This window comes from Styela clava, chromosome 10 (genome assembly GCF_964204865.1).
Source record: "Styela clava chromosome 10, kaStyClav1.hap1.2, whole genome shotgun sequence".
Lineage (NCBI taxonomy): Eukaryota > Metazoa > Chordata > Ascidiacea > Stolidobranchia > Styelidae > Styela > Styela clava.
Genome location: NC_135259.1, coordinates 11,484,363 through 11,504,730, shown reverse-complemented (window position 1 = coordinate 11,504,730; position 20,368 = coordinate 11,484,363). Strand labels below are relative to the sequence as shown.

At 32.6% G+C, this 20,368-nt stretch overlaps 3 protein-coding genes across 4 annotated transcripts; 1 reads left to right on the top strand and 2 right to left on the bottom strand.

The window, feature by feature from the left end:
• The first annotated feature begins 1,894 nt into the window (after positions 1 to 1,894).
• LOC144428353 (uncharacterized) lies at positions 1,895 to 3,787 on the top strand. Its single transcript, XM_078117469.1, has 2 exons — positions 1,895 to 2,269; positions 3,000 to 3,787. Exons 1-2 carry the CDS (start codon positions 1,940 to 1,942, stop codon positions 3,423 to 3,425), a joined length of 756 nt encoding a protein of 251 aa, XP_077973595.1. The 5' UTR covers positions 1,895 to 1,939; the 3' UTR covers positions 3,426 to 3,787.
• Positions 3,788 to 4,157: 370 nt separating this feature from the next.
• On the bottom strand, positions 4,158 to 7,447 carry LOC120337562 (beta-1,3-galactosyltransferase 1-like). Of its 2 annotated transcripts, XM_039405392.2 has the most exons (4): positions 7,303 to 7,447; positions 6,865 to 7,046; positions 5,714 to 6,468; positions 4,158 to 4,990 (listed from the first exon to the last, which is right to left on the bottom strand). In XM_039405392.2, the coding sequence occupies exons 2-4, from the start codon at positions 7,016 to 7,018 to the stop codon at positions 4,913 to 4,915; spliced, it is 987 nt and encodes a 328-aa protein (XP_039261326.2). In that variant the 5' UTR covers positions 7,019 to 7,046; positions 7,303 to 7,447; the 3' UTR covers positions 4,158 to 4,912. The 2 variants fall into 2 exon arrangements, with proteins under 2 accessions (XP_039261326.2, XP_039261325.2); XM_039405391.2 differs by having other exon boundaries at positions 4,158 to 6,468.
• Positions 7,448 to 8,675: 1,228 nt separating this feature from the next.
• Positions 8,676 to 18,708, bottom strand: LOC120338317 (uncharacterized). The gene is made up of 15 exons (XM_039406295.2): positions 16,499 to 18,708; positions 16,081 to 16,209; positions 15,771 to 15,886; positions 15,206 to 15,355; positions 14,189 to 14,389; positions 13,904 to 14,110; positions 13,507 to 13,605; positions 13,020 to 13,157; positions 12,648 to 12,757; positions 11,835 to 12,029; positions 11,352 to 11,515; positions 10,876 to 11,036; positions 10,627 to 10,797; positions 10,376 to 10,514; positions 8,676 to 10,021 (listed from the first exon to the last, which is right to left on the bottom strand). The coding sequence occupies exons 1-15, from the start codon at positions 18,627 to 18,629 to the stop codon at positions 9,939 to 9,941; spliced, it is 4,194 nt and encodes a 1,397-aa protein (XP_039262229.2). The 5' UTR covers positions 18,630 to 18,708; the 3' UTR covers positions 8,676 to 9,938.
• Between the last annotated feature and the right edge of the window lie 1,660 nt (positions 18,709 to 20,368).

Sequence of the window (20,368 nt, the reverse complement as noted above, 5' to 3'; positions counted from 1 at the left end):
TAAGTCATTCAGCTCATTATATATAGCAATCTCAAAAATGTAATAACTGATTTTATAATGAAAAATTAGTATATTCCACACTTTTAGTGATAAATTTTCTGAATTTTGTAACGGCGAATCATATTGTTATGACACCATAGAAGAGCAGAAAATTTTTTCCAGTTCTTCTACATGTTTTTCTAATCCCACCGTCCCACATTTTATAATGAAAAATTAGTATATTCCACACTTTTGGTAATCAATTTTCTGAATTTTGTAACGGCGAATCATATTGTAATGACATTATAGAAGAGCAGAACAAATTTTCCAGTTCTTCTACATTTTTTCTAATCCCACTGTTCTACTTTTTTTTTGATGAAATCTATACCGCGTGGTACTATCCCCCGAACGGGTTTGTACTTTTTTCGCGAAAGCGATTTACCCGAGAAAAGCAATATCCCCTTTTTATTGAAGTGAAAATAAAACTAGTTTGCATCACCCGCGATGGAAAATATATAAATTTGACAGGCTCTGCCATTTTACTAAGCACTTGATTTAAGACGTTTCGTTTAACGTTAGAGGATAAAAGTTATTGGAAGTAGATATAGGTATAGTAGGCAAAGTTGGAAATTTCAAAAAATAATGTCAGAACTACAATTGGAAGAGATTTTGAAAATAATTTCAGATTCGTCTATAAAGCATTAATCTCAATTAGGATTTTTGTGAATTTTAACTTTTCAGTGACCGCCTCCAACTTGAAGTATTACGACCATCATTAGATCAAATCTATAATAAATAATAGCAAAATTGTTTCATGCATATCATCTTGTTACTATGAAATATGGTAAACTCTATCGATTTTAATGAGTTTACGTCGTGACATCTATGAGGTTGAAAATTTAGATCCAGGGCAAAGGGTAATTTCAGAAATGTTAAAATGGTGATACCTGATATTTAGACAGCAGTCAGGCGTGACGCTAGAAATAAGCTCGAACCTATTATGACACTTTAAATTATTTGTACATGGGAGCGTACGTTTCTGCAAAGTGAACGTTATATCAAAATGCAGTCTATTTTATTTTATTTTTATCAGTCTTACAAACACGACAATGTACAACAATATTATTACTATAAAAAGGGAAACAGTTTTTTAGACCAGAAATGATATATTGCTCACGAGGCCTCCTATTTGGATATTGGCATGAAAATATATTTATCCAATCTAATTATCTCATCTAAATTATTAAACTGCAAAACAATGTGATAGACTAGGCCTAGCCATGACACTCAAGTACCACAGGTATAAGGTTAGGAGGGACTAGGCCTAGGGTTTTAGCGTGACAATGCGAAATACGGCGTTAATGACGGGACATTGTTTTGATCGTGGCTTTGTCTATGTAATCTCCGTAAACGAGTTTTTACTAGCTTTTGACTTGAATATCTCAGTAATTGTAGACTATTATAATATTTGCCCAAACTGTCTGGCATTTATCTTTGATAAGATCGAATTATGAATGTATTACAAGTAGTCGTACAACAATATTATTTATTGTGTATATTGGGTGAATATGTTCTTACTTTTTACTAGTAGCTGTGAAATTCGAAAAGAGTGTATTGTTCTGTGCTATATTTAGCAACAAAACGCGATTATGGATAGCTTGCAAAAATTAAATTCCTGAATAAGGTTTGAGGCGGCCACAAAATTTGGGTTTAAAATGCACTTTCAGATAATCAGGTACTAGGTCGGATTACCTTCGAGGTTGCCGTAGACCATTTTTTTAAAACTTTGATCGTTGATCAATACAACATAAACGGTTTATATTGTATCTCCAACAAGGTAATTCTAGATTGAAAAGCTTTCTTATGATGTACATTATTAATTTTTACGTTACCAATTTCTTCAATTTCCAGATACACTGTCATTCTGCCCAATAAAATACCATAAATTTGTAATATAAAAATGAATGTTGCTATTTATTTCAAAATAGCTGTGATTGTTGCAAGTATGGACTTGGTTTATCCAGCACCATCGCAATTTCCAAAAGAGAAAGCAAAAGATGATTTTGGCTCTGAAAATTTTGGAAGTACATTACCCGAAAAAATCCCTTCTCAAGAGCCAGAAATTTCCAATGAACAAGACAGAAACCGATGGATTAATTTATTACGAAGTAAACCAAATCTACTTCATCAACAAAATCGAAGATCCATAGCAGGAAATAAGAACGAAACTGACGATGTCGACGAAAAAATTCCACGATTTGAATATTCTCGTCAAGCATTTGGAATTGACGTAAGTTTGGACGTATAAAATTTGAAATAGTTTTTTTGTGATATTTTATTTATAGAGTTCACAACAAAGCAGCAGTTGGTATAAAGTCTTACTGGAGTATATATAATACTTAACTTCTCACTTCAATGCGCCTCATCAGTATTAGATATATATTAAAAAACAAATGACTGTCAAAATTGCGCCATTGTCAGGCACATGACACAGATAATCACTGGTAGAATCCGCAATTCCTCAGTAAAAAAACACTGAAATCAGGACGTCAAATAAAAGAGAAAACATATTCATTTTGTTGATTCGAAATATTGTTCTAACTAGAATTTATAATCAAATCTATAAATTTTTTTTTTCTCAATTAAACTCAATTTTAAAATTGATTTTCCAAAACTGGAACGAGAGAAAAATGGCGACCATGAGTTTCGCCATTTTGTTCATAAATTTTTACCCAGTTTTTAATACAATTCCTGGATAAAAAATGTCATTTTGATTTAAATTTCATATTTGGAAGAAGCACGAGGCATAATTACTATTTTATCAATCAATTTAGTATAAGCAAAAATTATTACAGCACAAAACCTTTTTCTTACCAAGCAATTTTCATACTTTCGTGCTGTGGTTTGAAAACCGATAGAATTTTATTGAAGCAATCCATTTGGGTGTCTTCAAACACATACCTGTTTCATATCACAGACGTCGATATACACTGTGTTAATTGTGAATTGTTTTATTACAGCCATGCCCTACAGTAGAAAGAACGGATAAGTTGTACACAGCATTCCGTTCCTCAACTGGAAGTCGCACAATTTCAATTAGACCGTTCGTCGCAACAAGAAGAATATGTTCATCGTCTACGCCCATAACCACCGTCAATGAGGGAAATTCATATTGTGCTCCAGTTAGAACACGACATCGAGTGCCAACAACAAATGGGAATTTTGTTCACGGACATTTTGAACATGAATGCAAACTGTTTATCAGAACAAAAGGACTCGTGATGCAAAGACAGGTTGGAGACAAAGAAAATGAAAGTTCGACCCGCCCTTTTTTGGGTAATATGACCTGTACATCAGATATCATTGTGATATCATCTCTTGCGTTTTCAGCACTGTGTTTGCTGAGTTGCTTCTACAGGAATAAGCCAGGAAAAACACAGTCCTGAGAAAATTGAAGAATGTTTTTTATTTGTTACAAAAAATAATCTTCGTCGATTTTAAAGTGATGGAATTCCGAAATGGATGCCGATCTCATTGAATCAAATACCATCGCATCCCATGACATGATGCAATTTGATTTGATCGAAACACTAATAAAAGCAACAATGAATGAATATTTAACAAATATTTCGATAAAAAAAAGAATGATATAATCAAGATTTTGGGTATTTGAGCTTTTCTGGTAATTTAATTTATAATACCATTATTACTACAGGCTTGTTTTCGCAAATTTTAGAAAATGGGAAAAATCCAAAGGTGTTTAGAAAATATTATTGCTTCAATCTTGCATTACTGTTAAATGTCATAAGCTTGTAAGAATTTTTTAAGTCTAAGGAAGATCTGTATCAAAACTTATGAACATACAATCCCTTCTCGCACATTTATATTCGGTACAATGTATGCAGTACTGACCCGGTTTATAGCCAGGGCAATCGAGTTTTCAATAAGACACGCCATCCTTCCTATCCAACATAATTCGTTAGCAGTTTTTTTATGTCTACTTAAGTAGAAATTAGTTGAAAATTGCTTTATGTATTTATAAAGATACATATTTGTGAGTGCACTCAATTTTTAAAAACTGAACTTTTCACAAACACCAAAACTTTAGTCAGAAGCCAGCCAAATTTGCGCCAGAATCGTCCTGGGCATCTCTATATGACTCAACATTGCAAATAATTTTATATTTATTAATATATATCATGCTTTCCATTTTATGTCATGAGCAATTTGTAATATATAATTTTTGTTTTATCTTTCAAGTGCGGAATATTTGATTTATTTATTTTTCATTTCGGAGTTCAATCGTTTCATTTACTTTAGTGAATAAAATACAGAACTGGATGACTATTAAGTGCACAATTCAGTGGAAATAATTTAGTTCTAGCGTTTTAGTGAGCGTATCTTAATAGGAAGCAATATTGAATTAGCTCAACAAACAGGCGTAGAGTTGTAAGGTGAGATCATCGAAAAATTTACATCGTTAATCTAGTATATAGGATTTTATTCTTGACACACCATAAAATGGCGCATACTCGTTATAAGGTTAACGCGTGGATATATAGTTTAATCGAATATTCTCTTCACGTTTGAATATAAAATGTTGATTCTCATATCATTTCTATCCCAGGAATTCCTGATATCCTTGTTTACTTTCACACATATAAAAATAATATGAAGTCGATCCACAACAGCTGTTGCCATTAACAAAAAAGCAAGCATATTCATTTACGAGAAAAAACATTTGATTTCGCTTGGTGCATATTGGAGTAACCAACAAATAAAACGTTTATTCAAAAATATGGTGGTGTTCAACCATTTACCCATACTAGTTTTTTTATAGAACAAAACTTTAAATTGATCATTTAAAACCAGCCTGCTAACATCACTTATTTCCAACTACATAAACAAAAACACAATTATGGCCTTTTGTTACTTACTTCTGCAAAATATTATATACTCTGTGCATTAAACTTTTATTTGGCATACACCCATGGTAGATAAACATTTCCTCCTAAAAACATAATTGAAATTACTGTTAAATTTGCTTCATTGAACCAAATAAATAAATAGCCGTTACATTGAATAATCTGTGTAATTTAAAATAATATGTGTACACTTTAAATAACGGTCAAATGAACTTAACACACATTAGTTAATTTTATTCAAATTGGTTATAACTCATGCTTAGTAAATCGCTGACGGAAACGTTTTAGTAAAATTCAATTTAATTTTCTTTGATTGCATTTTGTTTTTGTTGTTATTGCAAGTTGTTCTGTTACATGAACAAAAAATATCGAATGTATTTTGGCATGAATCGTTTTTTTTCGTCTATTTGGCTATTCCGTCTACTTCGGTTTGCATGTTAGAATTTCTATCTTCACATTCTATCAACATAAACGTCATCTGAGTCAGATCCGCATTGTGATAAATCAACTTGAATTAATGCTTTCCACGTCAATAACATTTGCCGTGGAGAAACTTTGTGATATGTTTTTATTTTGGCAAGTCGACAAGAGTCTAGGATTTTCAGGCCCCAATTTTTGAAACCTCTGTCATCTTCTGGTGTGACGCCCAATGTCTTTGCCATTATTCCCATGAACGCATCATCCATCGGAATAATACGAGTTTTTAGTGATTGCAAAAAAAATTTAAAAGTCAAATTGCCACTAAGAAGAAATCCACCTCCTGATACGTATGGAGGATAATATTCTCCGGAATATAAATTAGAACTCACATAATATTTGGAATTTGGATTGGTAATTCTTGGACTGTATTCTAATTTTGATCCAACGAAGAGTTCATTCCTTTTTTCTGCAGGTAAAGTCACTAAATATTGAAGAATATTTGGAAGGTTAACTAAAATATCATCATCACCTTTGAAAACATAAGGAATATGTCGACAATGTTTCACAAACCATTGCATAAAAAGACAATCTTTCCGAGTTAGTGTGTTAAAAGCATCATCGAAATTCCATTGAAGTATATCTGAATAAATGCTATCTTCTCCAAAAAGAAGATTTTGCGCTTTATCAGTTTTACATTTTCCTAACAAAAATACTATTTCGATACGCACACCCAGTACTTTTGTGCTGTATGTCGTATTACCCCAAGTCATTCTAATGGCTTTTCTCCTATCAGTTGACTCACAGACAGAACGTATTGCTAAAACTAGAAACACATCATTCTGTTGAGCAGATTTTTGCGAATTGCAAGTATCATTGTGTGAAATAATTGAATCATGATCCCTTCTTTGAGAATATTCAATTGTTGGAGCTGTTTGTTGCCCACTAGCGGAAAGCAATAGTGGAGGAAGATCGAGAGCTTCATCCATACTTCGAAGTCCTGGCATATCCTCATAATTGGCATCATCTGGCGATATTTTGTGTGTGATTGATGGAGAAGATGTTATAGTCTCGTATCTGCTATACGTATCATCACGTGGAATATTCTTATTAAGAATAACGTAGGTAGATTTGATATTCCTGTTATCTGAAATTGTAGAATTTAAGCATCATTTCGAAAAAAAGTTGTCTTAAAGAAAAAAGCATGGAACAACATTTGCAATAGCCATGCATTTGAATTTACAACAAGTCACACCATTATACGGAAAGAGAGATGCTTGATAATGACGATGTGTGTAATATATCAAGCATAGAAAGAGGGGAACCTCAAACTTACGACCTTTTCATTACGAAAATCACATGATCTAATATTTTATTTAAACATGCTCGCATACCCCACTATATTTGAACGCAGAAACTCATTTTACGTTAGAGTAGTCTGTCACCTGGCGCGTCAAAAATAAACTAGATACGAATAAAAATAGTTTTCGAAGAAATAGTAACATGAATATGCAAGAAGAAAACATATATAGTATTAAAGTACCCGTTTTACGCTTAGAAATGATATTGTGTACTTTAATCACATTTATCCTGTTGACCCGATTTGACAAGAAATCATTCGCCATCAGTTTTATGCACAGAAGCATGAAGCAGACAGAACCCACTCGACGGACGGATATACAAAATTTTGCATACATTCTTGGCTACACAATACAGTTCAAATATCTAAAAAAGTATTCAAAAATAATAATATACCGTAACTAAATTAACTTTTATTAATTGCATAACAATCAATTAGTACAATAAAGTAACAAATTCTCGTGCGAAAATGTCGACAGTTTTTGTAATTCATATTAATATTGATAAATAAATTTTATCCTTCAGGAGTGCTATTTTGAATCATGACTTCTCATAAATGACATAAGCCAACATGCATTTTCACTAGCATGCATGCACTAGCATAATATGAAGATATATTTACCCATTGGAATGTGTAGCAATTTGTGTGTTCGGTTTTCCATTTCAGAAAAGTTTCATTTTTTTTGCTAATTCTTATGAATTATCAATTACACGTGCATTAAGGATTAGGACCACACATGTATCATTAAAGAATGGTTAATGTACTTTCTTTTATTAAAAATTAATTGCTAATAAACCACAGCGAGTTTTGCACACCTGTCCGTTAACTTTTAATTTTCGTTAATTTTCCTATTATGAATATTTGAGGTAGAATTCCTCAAAAAATATCGAAAAACATGTGGACTTTATTTTTATATAAATATATATAATTGATTTGATATAAATTGACTTGGAGAACAGTACAAAAAGTACAGTGTATAATACCATAGGTAAGATTCCAAAGTCAGTTAGAGAACGGTTAATAGCAGATAACGGGGTTTCATAGTATAATGAGGAAACTGCACCGGAAACGCGCGGAAATGCAATAATATTACTGTTATCATTCATCTTAAAATACAATCTAGGCCACAATCTACAACTAATTATGGCTATACCATGAAGTCAGGAAGTACAAAATCCATACTTTATACCCAACCACGTATACTGTATTATGCTGAATTTCTCGCATTATAAAGAGATTCAAGCTCTCAAAATTTTAACTGATATTGGTCACTGCTAATTAACATATAGATGTAATTTGTGCGGAATGTTGTCGCACATTCATTTTGAAAATGGCTCCAGACTAGACAAGTAGTTAATCAAAAGTAAGAAAATACTATACTGGTAATTAAGGACGGCAAGCTCATTCGTTTAGCAATACTTGCCCAATTTATTACAAAATATTGTCACGAGATCAAAAGCTTGTGGCGCCAACATATTTAGCTTCAACGCATAACCCACTGAACCAGGGGTGTGCAACCTGCGGCCAGGGGACCCAAATGTTGGCACAAGCAGAAATTGTGTGGCCCGCGGAGAAGTGCCAACTTTAAATCTTGGTTTGATCTGGCACGTGAGAGTAATTCCAATCCTTTTGTGTTGCAAAGCTCATAGCTGAGTCCATAGCTGAGTCCATTTTATTATCTATGGCTATGACGTTACATTACCTAATAGCTAATTTGTACCAGCGGGACAACGAACGTCGTAGGATCAGTAACCAAAATTTTTGTGACACATTAATTGTATCTGGCACTTCCCTGGTATTAAAGGTTGTGCGCCCCTGCACTAAACCGTCGCGCGTACGAACGATGTATTTATTGTAAGTAACTGCACCGGGAAAACGAATTGTACTCAATCTAAATTTTCTATTCTATCTCTTGATGGTCCTATATTATTTTTACAAAATTCAATATAAAACGATTTTTATCAAAATTTAATAAGTAATAGCACGATGTGTGGGAATAAAATTATCTAACAAAATAAGCTTCTGTTTTTTCCTCTATGCATATTCTCAAGATTCCCTCAAGCCTGTTCCATATATTATTATCAACATTTATGGATAAAAAGTTTTCGTATTCATAAGCTGCTGAATACTACTTCATTGGAAATGAGAAATTCTAAACGCTATACATCACACAGCGTATTCTCAACATATCAAGCCATGGGAACCGCAAATACGTATCCGAACATCAAAATGCAGTTTACAGATTTAGTTGCACGCACTACGGAAATAGTAGCAATTATTATTGATCTGGAAATTGCATTCATTTCCGACAGCCTTAAAAATTGATATTGAAAAATACACACACCCAATTGCATTTGATTATAATCCAGTTGCTTTATATACAATGTCAACGAAGGCCAATAGTTTGAATAAATGTTGCATTTTCACAAAGTTTATCACGATATCACTACAACTAATACAGATAAAAATATAAGAAATAAAACGAAGCAAAAACTATATTATCTATAGAGGTCCATAGTATTTTTTTGTCTCTTGTTATTTCACTGAAACCCACACACAATTAGCAATACCCAACATAATAAATTGTTAACAGTTTTTTGAAATAAATCAACCTGTATGGCGGCCTAATAGCTTACTTTGGAGAAAGTCATATAAGCTCCCTGACAAGCTATGACATCAAAAGTCTACGGAATAATAGAAAAAATACGTCGTTCATACAAAATATGCATAGAATCACAAATCGAATAAAAAGTGCAATAAGACACCTAATATATTTTGGGTGCGAAAAGACTCTGTGGTTTAATCAAACCTAAATATTACAACATTCTCATTATTTAACAGTTTGCCAGTAAAAGAATACAATTTAAAAATTCATATATACCGTCGATTGTAATTATAATTCTGGTAATATATATTTGTAAAAGAAAATAAACATAATATAACAGTATCAAATCTTAATATTAGGTAAGTTTCCAAAGGATTAATCTTTATGAAATTTACAGTCTTTGCCACGGATAAGTCTGAAAATGCGAGGCCGATTTCGGTATAAACTACCCTTCATTATTACAGTGTAGTTGGCTATTTGTTTATAACATTGTCTACGGATTTATCTGAGCATTGTCTGTTGCACGATTTAATAGATAGTCATGCATATTTAACAATAAGTATAAAATAAAGCTTTATACAGTGCAGTTTATTTTGGGGTATATAACAAGTATATGGGAATCTAACTCCATGAAAAAAATTCCTTTTGATTGTTACACGATTGAGCCATGCTCCTTTTCCTCAACAGTATTTGGTTCTTCCACCATTGATGTCAAGTCAGTTTTCTGCGAAGTTCCTATACAATAAAAGGAAAAAGTTTCGATAAAGTTATTTCGATAAAATTCCTTGGTAAAATCCCTTGTTTGGTCAGATAAAAAATCTCATTTGGTTTACAAAATGGAAGAAAAAAAATTGAATAGGAAGTGGACGGCGAGTATTGAAAGAAGATAGTTACTGACTGTTACATCACACTGTAAAAGTGACAATGGGCGTGATATTTGCGATAGCTGCTTATTTTATTTTAATGCAAATTTATATCAACAGTAATTGCGACTTTGAGATTAAATATGACAAAATATCAGGTATTATGGAAAAACATCTTATATATAATTCTAAAGTAGTGTAGTAATCGTGGACTAACTAAACTTACCATGAGATGTCGATATAGACACGGTATGTAATGATTGAGAATAATCTGATGAACTTTGACCGGTACAAGGGAGTATCTCCATCCACATTTGGCGAACGTCTTCACGTCTGACGCAGAACAGTACGAAGATAAAGACGCCCTGAAATTACATTTTAATAATTCATCGTTTAAAACTTCGACAAATTACCACTAACATATATTTTTTCAATATAAAAAGCCGATATATTTTTATGTATATATTCAATATTTACCTGGAATGCGTTCGCGATTGAAAACAGCCAACTAAATATTTCATTGAGCGTTTCGTCATCTGTCATCGTCATTGGAATAGCGAAAACCCATGTGACACCCAGTAAAATAGAAACTGTCAATATTCGTAGTGCGTGATCTTTCATATCTTTCTCAACCTTTGTGGAACGAATCTGAACAATAAGTCAATAATCATAAAAAAGTTTTCGTTTTTTAGAATTCTATTAATGAATATTTTAAATCGCTTATACCTTAGGATTAGGTTTTGCCAACACTCGTAGGATTCTGATAAATCCAAATAAATTTGCAACAAAAGCGAAGGCAACAGGAGTCAGGAAACCAAAGTACAGAGAATACCCATGCAACCAACACAGACGATCACTGACGTAGTAGGATGGATAGAACAAAGGATCTACACGTAAAAAGAAGGACAAAAACATATTTAAAATATTTCTTATCTAAACCAAGACGTAATCGTATACATATATATTTATATATACGATACTTGGCATTGATAACAAGGATATGGTGCACTCTTGTCAAATCTGCCAACAAAAGGTCTCCACATCTGAACGTAGATGCGTGCGTAGATGCGCAGATGTAAAAATAAACGGCAATTTATTTTCTTAACACTGATCTAAATTACTTCAAATTAGTCACAAATACAACTCCTCAAATTTCATTATATTTGTAAAGAGTAAACAATTCACAAACGTCACTAACTTACCGTTATCGGTATCCAATTCCCAGTCTTCGTACTGTTCAGAATCTCCAATAACATATGCTATTATTGAAGTTGCCATAGTTATGATGAACGCCACGATGTAAACAATAGCTGCTGTTTTGATGACGTAATTTTTGGACATATTATTAAATACTGTCACAAGTTTTCTAAACAAAAAGCACAAAATTGTAGGTTTAGAGAAATGGTTGTTTGATTTTTCAGTATTCTTCATTGGCCATTTTACTTTACAATAAGTATCTTTCAAATTGAAGTAGTGATATAACTTAATAATTATATTCTGATGGGAATGTAATTATGAGATTCGTGATTATTAGCAAATTATCTTCATGCCAAAGAACAAATGCACAAACAAGGGTTGAGAAGGTTGTTGCTTTTGTGAAACGGGAAAAATCTGTTTGCTAATATGTGCATGCATATCTGGCCATTTCAAAGCTCGTATATCGTTAACCAAATTAAGAAACTCACTTGTACATTGTTACACATTCAGAAAACATCCATCCCCATGCTGATAAAAATGAAAATTGTAAAATGGCACCGACAGCCATGCAAGAAATATAGTCACGTGGTCGTTCTACACCAATGAGAAAGGTCAAATATCCAACAAGCAGGCAAGCGCTGAGATGAATTAAAATTTGATTGACTTGATTGCTGCGAAGTTTCCTGAAACATGGCATAATTAATATTATGAATATAAAAATGCATATGCATTTTATTTAACACAAATATACAACAGTCTAGTCCAAACACAACATGCTCTGTTATTTCTTCGAATGAATATTTCTTTTCGTGAATCAAAAATCGGACGGACCCCTGAAAAATGTTTTGGACTTCTATGATAAAAACTCGCAAATTTTTGGCCAGCAAGTAATGTAATGATTGTTGTTTAAGAAAGGTTTACTATACGATCATGATTATCGTCAGACATTTTCTTTCTAATAAAGATGATGATAATACAAATACAGTTATTAGAATCCATGCACACAATTTCCTGCATAATTTTACATTAAAGTAAAATGTCAGCGTTGCTGAAGAGACAAATGTTGGCGATACTTGATTAAATCCTTGTTTGATTTTCAAAATAAATTTGTTTTAATACATTTCAACACTTTAATAATAATAAAAAGTGCTGTGGCGCCAAAACCTAAAAATGCAAAACGATGAAATCAAAATGACCATTTATCATTTAAATTTTGTATAATCTGAAATATTTCGTAGTTTCTCAGTTTAGAAAAACAACAGTCTGTTATAACATTACATGGATGGTCAGCGTAGACTTACTGGAAACCCAGATATATAATCAGTACTAGAATTAAAGCAACACTTGAGCAGGAACAGCCGATATATCCGACAATTTGAATTGCATAGCTAGACATCACATCGTGTGTTTGCTGAAATAAATATGAAAATCGTTTTGGGACTTGTGTGCTGAAAGAGATATGAACAATTGATTTGAGCTATAATTGCAGTAAAGTAATAGTTCTACGTTTCATCTATCAATTTTTTTTTTTTTGTATTTTGCCAATGTCATGATTTCTAAACTCCATGCGTGTTATTACACAAAATGTCTATTTTCAATTAACACCGATCATTTGCATACCTATACCTTTACACTATATACTGATATACACTTATATCTGAAGTAAATCTTACCACGAGTACTGCAAAGTTCGTCATATGATCACAAGTGCAAGATGTAATATTTGAATTTATAATTATTGTTTTGCAACCATTAAACTCCCAATCGCCTGTCGAAAGATTCAAATAAGAGCATCTTTGCGTGATGAAATTCTAAAAGAAAATCAAAGTTATGTTTTCACGGTAAGTAGTCATATTTATTCTTTAATCCAACTTAACTGGAAGTTATGAGTGAATAAAATAAAAAAGTAATATTATTGGTGAAATATCGCGCTGCGTAAGACTGAATATATAAAAGTTTTTATGAAACATTAAAATCGACATATCCATTAGTTTACTTTCATGTTTCATTTTTCATGTTTATCATTCCGAGTCAAAATCAAATCAAGCGGTTCGACATATAGTATATAAATAAAACGAAGCGAGGAGAACCTTCTCAGAGGAAAATTTCGCGACACGACTTGCATTATTAGCTGTGGATGAAGATATCAAATCATCTCACCTTCTTGGATCTAAAATTCCTCAAAGGCAGAGTGAATGAGTGCATAACAGGTTCCTTTAAATCTCTAAGTGTTGATTTTGAAATTTGTGAACTCAGTACCTAAATTATAAATTGCTAGTAGTGAAAATGGTGAGTTATCCTGAACAAATTAAATAATACATAAAACAACTGTGACGTGATAAACACAATTTTTATGGCCTTTCTTAGATAAAAAAAAAATGAATAGGAAACATTAGATCAATGCTCAAATATATAGACACAAAAGCCAAATCCAAGCAGTCTGGCTAAGAAATCTTCCACAGTAAAGCTCCGGCACTGCAGTTTCTTCACGACTTCGCTTGACCACCAAATATGTGTACATTTCGTGTCCGAAAAGAAAGAATATTGATGGTCTTACTTGATTAACTTTTATATTATCTTTAGACGGAGTTGGAAACAGCGTAGCGTCTTTGTGCAAATAAAACACTGCATTTTTCTTTTCCACACCGTTTGGTATAGCAGATTTTGGAATGAAGGATTTGGCACTTGGTTGGAAGGTGCCGTTGTTTGATATTGTACCATGAAAGACAATTGGGTTATCAGTTAAAAAGTTGATCTTTTGAGCCTGCAATGCAAACAAAATCTTAGTTAAAGAATGGAACAAGGAATAAAACGACACTGAATAACGATGCATTTGAATTACCTGAAACAGATTAGTTTCTGACATTTTTGTAAACACTTCATCAACTAGTACTAGATTTGAGCCATAAACTTCCAACGTTCCCAAAAGCAACAGTTTTTCATTTTGCAAAACCTCAAATTGATCACCGGGTTTTTGGTGTTCCACGGTACTGTGTATATCATCCATGATCCATAATAAGGACACCATAGCTTCTTCAGTAATCTGAATATTGCATTGACGTTGACAACATAAATCCGTTTTTCAACAAAATTGTGATAAAAACTTAAATATTGAGATTACATTTCTCGTGTATTTATTTGAATTAGGACTAAGTTGGGTATTATTTGGAATTTGTAAAACAGTTTACCTACTTAGCAATATAAAATGTTCACAGATATTTACATAGTAATTTTATGATTTAATATCTTCCATGATTTATAGAATATATGATTCATAGGAAGTGGGAGTAATTCACTCCCGCAGTGAAACGAGAAAACAACAGATTAGATAAATGATTCAATGATACAATCATTCCGAAGAAAAAACAAAACTACAGCAAGTGGTGGTTATGGAGAATGGTGATTCACTTCCTTTTCAAATTCGCTTACTATTAATCGTCTACTGCCAAAACATAAGTATTAGATACGTTTCAAATTTCGAGAGTCAATCCTGTTTCTACTTCATGCAAATTACTTCCGCGTAAGGTCGCTAATCCTCGTCTTATATGAAAAGGTCGAGAATTCGTATACCACTGCGTCTCAATTTACGTACATTGAAGCACAAAATATCTGTCATTGTTAATAAAATTACTATCATATTCATACTACTCAATGTGTTGTAGTTATCCCAAAAATTAGGGATTTTGATAAATATTACACAGCGATAGAAAGTATAAATAATCTTTTTGAGAAGTTTAATCCTGTTAAAAATCGATCAATATTAATAACAAGAATAAATATAACGGAAATATTTTTCTCTTCGCATAATTCTGTTTAGTGAGAGGGGTCATTTGCTATTTCATTGTTTTATGACACGTACATTAATGTTGTCATTCTTCGTAGCTTCCTTCAAGACATCCAGGACTTGAATTGTTTCTTTGATACTTTTGCTTGTTTGTTTCGAAGATAGAGAACTGAGTTCGCCCATAGTTGACTCCAGACGAGCAGATGTGAGGCCCGGCATTTTAGCCTTACATCAGTGTCAAACATTAAAGAATAGTTTTATTTATTTTACGCTAAAGCAAATTTAATATGGGAAAGATGAATTGCATTGGAATCTGTAACAAATGAACAGGAGAAATGGGAATAATAATATTTCAAATGATAATGGAACCTAATTTACTTAATCGGTGAGTGACTCAACATATAATTAGATATGTTACGAACAATGGTATAAATACATCCGACCCGATATGAATACATAATGCGAATATTCCTACTGAAATACTAAACCCAATCATAAATTCTAAGATTTTATCATTTACTTATCTTTGTGGATAAAACTTATGAATTGATCAGAAAATAAATGAAATATATAGGTCTAGACTAAGTTTAATAAAATAAAATCAATAGCAATCGAAACTGGCACGAATAGGCTGCCTTACCGTTTCAATTAGACTGTTTACGTCAACTTCGCAGGCGTACTCTTCTAATGTCTTGATGTCGAACGAACCCGATGAACTTCTATTTGTGGCGATGCATTTTACGGTAGCGGAGTAATCTTAGAATATTATTTAATCAGAATTATCAATTGTCTATCACTCTATAGTATTCACTGTTATGTCACCACTAACTGACCATAAAAGATATTTAAATGTTCTAGAATACTTGGTGGGACGACCTGGTCTAAATCATTTTTAATTTTTTCATTGATGTCTGGATCTAGAATATTGAGTTTAAAATTATTACACTCACTAGAATTTGCACAAGTCTCTAGAGAACGGGACGGTGTATTTCCTTCAGTAGTTGGAAAAGTGTATACCATTGTAGAATAATTCAAGGATTGAATAGTCGTTTGAAAGCAGTATGATTTCAACTGAGGACCTGAAAAAAAATTTCATCTTAAATCGTTAATATTTCGATAAAATTATTCCTAAAACGATAAACGTGTTAGGTATAAATATGATAGCTTTATATGTACACGGTGAAGCTAAAAACAACTTTGTATTATATTTAAACTATATAATTGGGTCAAGTGGATTAATATGAACTCTGAAAAATTAGCGACATAATACTATCACATTAAAAAAAGATTAATTGTATAGCATCAATTAACAAAGATGTTCACATTCAACATTGAATTACCTGTCAATTAGAACATGACTTTTCTTACTTTTTGTGACGAGTACTGTTGTAGATTGTAAACTTGTTGTTGTAGTTGGCTGCGTGGGTTTGATAAACTCATTTTGCTCGTCAATGTATGTGTGAGTGTTACACAAATCGGAGTTACAGACACCAAATTTACAAATATCGGGAGAAAATATACTCCGAAAATCTCCAATGACGGTTTTGGTAAATTTCGATATTATAGCACTGATAGAGGGGCGGGTTGCATCGACAAATGAAGTGAGGCTAGGTGCTGTTGAACTAAAATTATAACTCCATTCAAGGATTTCTTTGGCGAGTTGCTTAACGTCATTCGCGTCTATTACCGACATTAAACGAAGGTACAATCCATGGCTCTGTGAACTAGCAGATGTGGTTTTGGAAATCGAAATGCTAATGTTGTAAATTTTAAACAACGCAAAATCTACGTCTATCGTGAAGTATAACACCCTCAAAGTAAGAATTTTCATGTACTCATGATTCGACTGAGATTGGATTGGCAATAAAATGTTCACCAGACTGTCGATAAGATTTTGAAAAATAGAAGGAAATTCGGAATCAGGAAAAGATTTTGTATATGCTTTGATGAACGTACTGTAAGATTTGACTATATTTGTTGCATTGATAGATTTTTCGAAGAAAGTCTTATTTATGACAAATTGTAGATTATCCAGAAATGGCTGAACTTCTTGAGGAATTTGTCCACCCATTGCGATAGTTAAATTTGAAATAATTTTCCCGGCATCAAAATTCGGAAAATGCTGAAATCCATCAGTGAGAATTTGAAAGAAATCATCTAACTGAGTCGTATAATTGGAAAATATGTCATAAAACATTGCTGATAAGTTAATAACATATGCACGTTCCCTTGATGTATTAAAGAAGCCATTTCCTATAACTCGTGCAAAGCTCAGGACAAAGTTACTCAATTTTGTAGGTTTAGCTGTGTCATCCAGATTACTGAAGTTGAATGATTTGAGCCCGTTTTCTATTTTGCGATACGTGTTTTCTAGAAGCAATTTATCCGATGGAACATATTCATAGAAAAAACCTGGCATCCACTCTAGTGTAGTTTTAAGTTCATACGGTATTGTCCAATGAGCGGCTTTGATGATGAAATTTGTAAGTGCTACCCCCAAAGCTTCGGTCGCATTATTCCTTTGAGTGTAGGCTTCCAACAAGTCAAGATACCAAGTGATGAGAGAAGTGGAATTTGGATAAGACAATTGATGAAATAAATCTGGTAAAGCGTTTAATACTGGATCTATGACTTTTGTCACTTCTTCAGGAATATTGTAGGCTGATCTTATGATCGATATGAAATCTGCTACACTTTTCTTTGGATGGGTGATGTTAATGTTTCCTAAAACATCAAAAATCACATAATACCATAATGATAGATTTGAGTTAGTTGGGAACATTGATTCTAATAGTCCTGGAACTTTCTCGACGGAATTTTTTACAATAATATCTTTTTTTACCAATATGTAGTATTCTTTAGGGAAAAAATTCTCCATAAACTTGAAAATGTTACGAGAAAATCTCGCGTTGTCCGTGTCAAGATTGCTTAATTTAATGAAAAAATCATATGCTGTTGAATTCATTGTTACTCTATCCGACGCATTGAAAAGCGCAGTAATCAATTTGCCCAAAGATGGTTGTAAAGGCTTAAACTTGGTCATGTTGAAACCAATGTATTCCATAAACTTGACAAAACCCGATACAAATTCATCTATATTCTCCCCTCTTGACAATAATTTTGTGAATTCATTTATTCCTCCATAAACAAAATCCAGATATAAATCAGTGAAGCGTTTCTCAATGTCTGGAACCAAATTTAATAGCTGAGAAGGGTCAACGGTACTTTCTGGTCCAAACATATCTTCACAATTCAGCAGGTTGGCATAAGAACTTGTAATACACGCGCCATATCTCAACTCCACATTTCCAAGTGCGGAAATCCTGGTTTTTAAATCTTGTCCAAAGCATTTGCTAGAACTCGTACAGTTTCGTTCAGACCAGTGATAAAGTGGAATTCCTCCCAATGATGCGTTGAAACCCTCATTACATACTAGAGCGTTAGTAGTTGCGTATGACGTGGCATGCAATATTGCCAATAATATCAAAACGACTTTCATTCTGTTTCCTTTGTCGCAAATTCAATTTCACCGCACACAGTAAAATGTAATAAATTGAAACTTTACATTCTAACCAAAGTTAGTTATACTATATAGAAAACACACACACACGCACTTTAAAAAAATCTAAAACATACATGACGCGTGTAAGGAAACAGATATTCTTTGAGCTCTTGCAGTCCCACTAAAGCTTAACTGTTTTGGATTACTCCATTGCTGAGTTCCTGAGATTGGGGATACCAGAGAATACATTTTTCGCACAGTCTGACTACGTTTATGTCTATTATATTTTTGTTATAATAAGCTTGTCATTTAATTTTGAGTTCGCGTTTGTCTACTTGTGGATTGTCTTCATTTTCACGCCCTTGTGGCAAAGAGTCGAACTATCCTCAGGTCAGCCAAACTTTCCTATTTATGAAAAGCTCTTAATGACATCAATTATAATAAAAATATCAACTGGTAACTGAGTCAAATCTATGATATTAATAGTCTTTGAAAATACTTACGCACCAAGAAGACAATACTACTTACGCACGCGCAACCGATTACGTCCTTCTACTATATGATGGAAACATTCACTTCCGCCGTTCACAAATAAGAAAATATATCTCAAAATATCAAACGTTGAATAGGACCCAGTGATAATAAGTCATATATTCAAAAAATTTTAAATTCCCCAGTCTTAGTCTTCACAATTAATCAATAAGTTGATTATAATACTTACAAAGACACTCTATTTATAAGTATGAAAATAAAATCATATTAATCCGATCCCATATGCTAGTATGTATGTTGCTAAGTATTGCTAAGTTTCGTTTTTGCTGATTATCCCCAGAATCCCCTCGCTGATGAGTGAATGCTCTCTATCGAAGCTGCAAACCTATAGGCAGATGTGAGTAATCAAATATTTAGGAACAATATAGGCATAAATATGTGAAACAACAAGGCTAATGAGCTTATTTATATCCGTTGTTTCGTCAAATTCAGTTCACGTTTTATATTTTCATAATGAAGAATCATAATATCATAGCACGAGTCAAACTGATTGGTACAAAACAAAATTCATATTATGCTCTTGAGACGATAAACTTCCCTATTACTTTTATGTGTTGTATCACATGATATCTTATATTCGCTATATACTTAATTTCTCGGTCAGAAGCCTATATGATAAGGTGTGCTAACTAACAAATGGTTGTATATCAGAACCTCGTTGTGATATATATATTATTCAACTTGTCGATATGTCTAAATATATGTATATCTCTTTCGTCTTTAGTCGTCCCGCTTCAGGTAGATTTTTTGATCAACTAACTGGCTTATGATTTTCATGTAACTAATAATTTTAATTAGGATAAGAATGACTAATAGATTACGTGAAGATTTCAAAATAACGTGTATCATAGATATGATAGCTATTACGTATTTTTAAATGCAATAAAATTCATACTGTCAAGCATGAATATAAGGTTGAAAAGAAAAAAGGTTGACGTTAGCGATTTCGCCTAATGCTACCGTCAAAGCGACTCGCGATTCAACTACAATTTATTTAAACCATTAGGACATTATGAAGGCTCGAAGTACACTTGTACAATAGGTTAATTGTCGTTTATCATCTAAATTGTACAAACTATAAATTCTACAAAAGTAAATTACTACTGGCAAAACAAAATGATCGGTAAGGAGTAGCAAGTTTAACAATAGTGGCAAAACTAATTGGTATTTGATCATATTTGAAA

Bases quoted from the DNA above. Each gene is read 5' to 3' on its own strand.
- LOC144428353 (XM_078117469.1), top strand. From the start codon at position 1,940: ATGAATGTTGCTATTTATTTCAAAATAGCTGTGATTGTTGCAAGTATG. The intron at 2,270-2,999 runs GTAAGTTTGGAC...GTTTTATTACAG, and splicing joins GTCAAGCATTTGGAATTGAC to CCATGCCCTACAGTAGAAAG.
- LOC120337562 (XM_039405391.2), bottom strand. From the start codon at position 7,018: ATGTATGCAAAATTTTGTATATCCGTCCGTCGAGTGGGTTCTGTCTGC. The intron at 6,469-6,864 runs GTACTTTAATAC...CTACAATTTCAG, and splicing joins CATTTCTAAGCGTAAAACGG to ATAACAGGAATATCAAATCT.
- LOC120338317 (XM_039406295.2), bottom strand. From the start codon at position 18,629: ATGAAAGTCGTTTTGATATTATTGGCAATATTGCATGCCACGTCATAC. The intron at 13,606-13,903 runs GTAAGACCATCA...TTTATAATTTAG, and splicing joins ATAATATAAAAGTTAATCAA to GTACTGAGTTCACAAATTTC. The intron at 12,758-13,019 runs GTAAGATTTACT...TATTTATTTCAG, and splicing joins CGAACTTTGCAGTACTCGTG to CAAACACACGATGTGATGTC.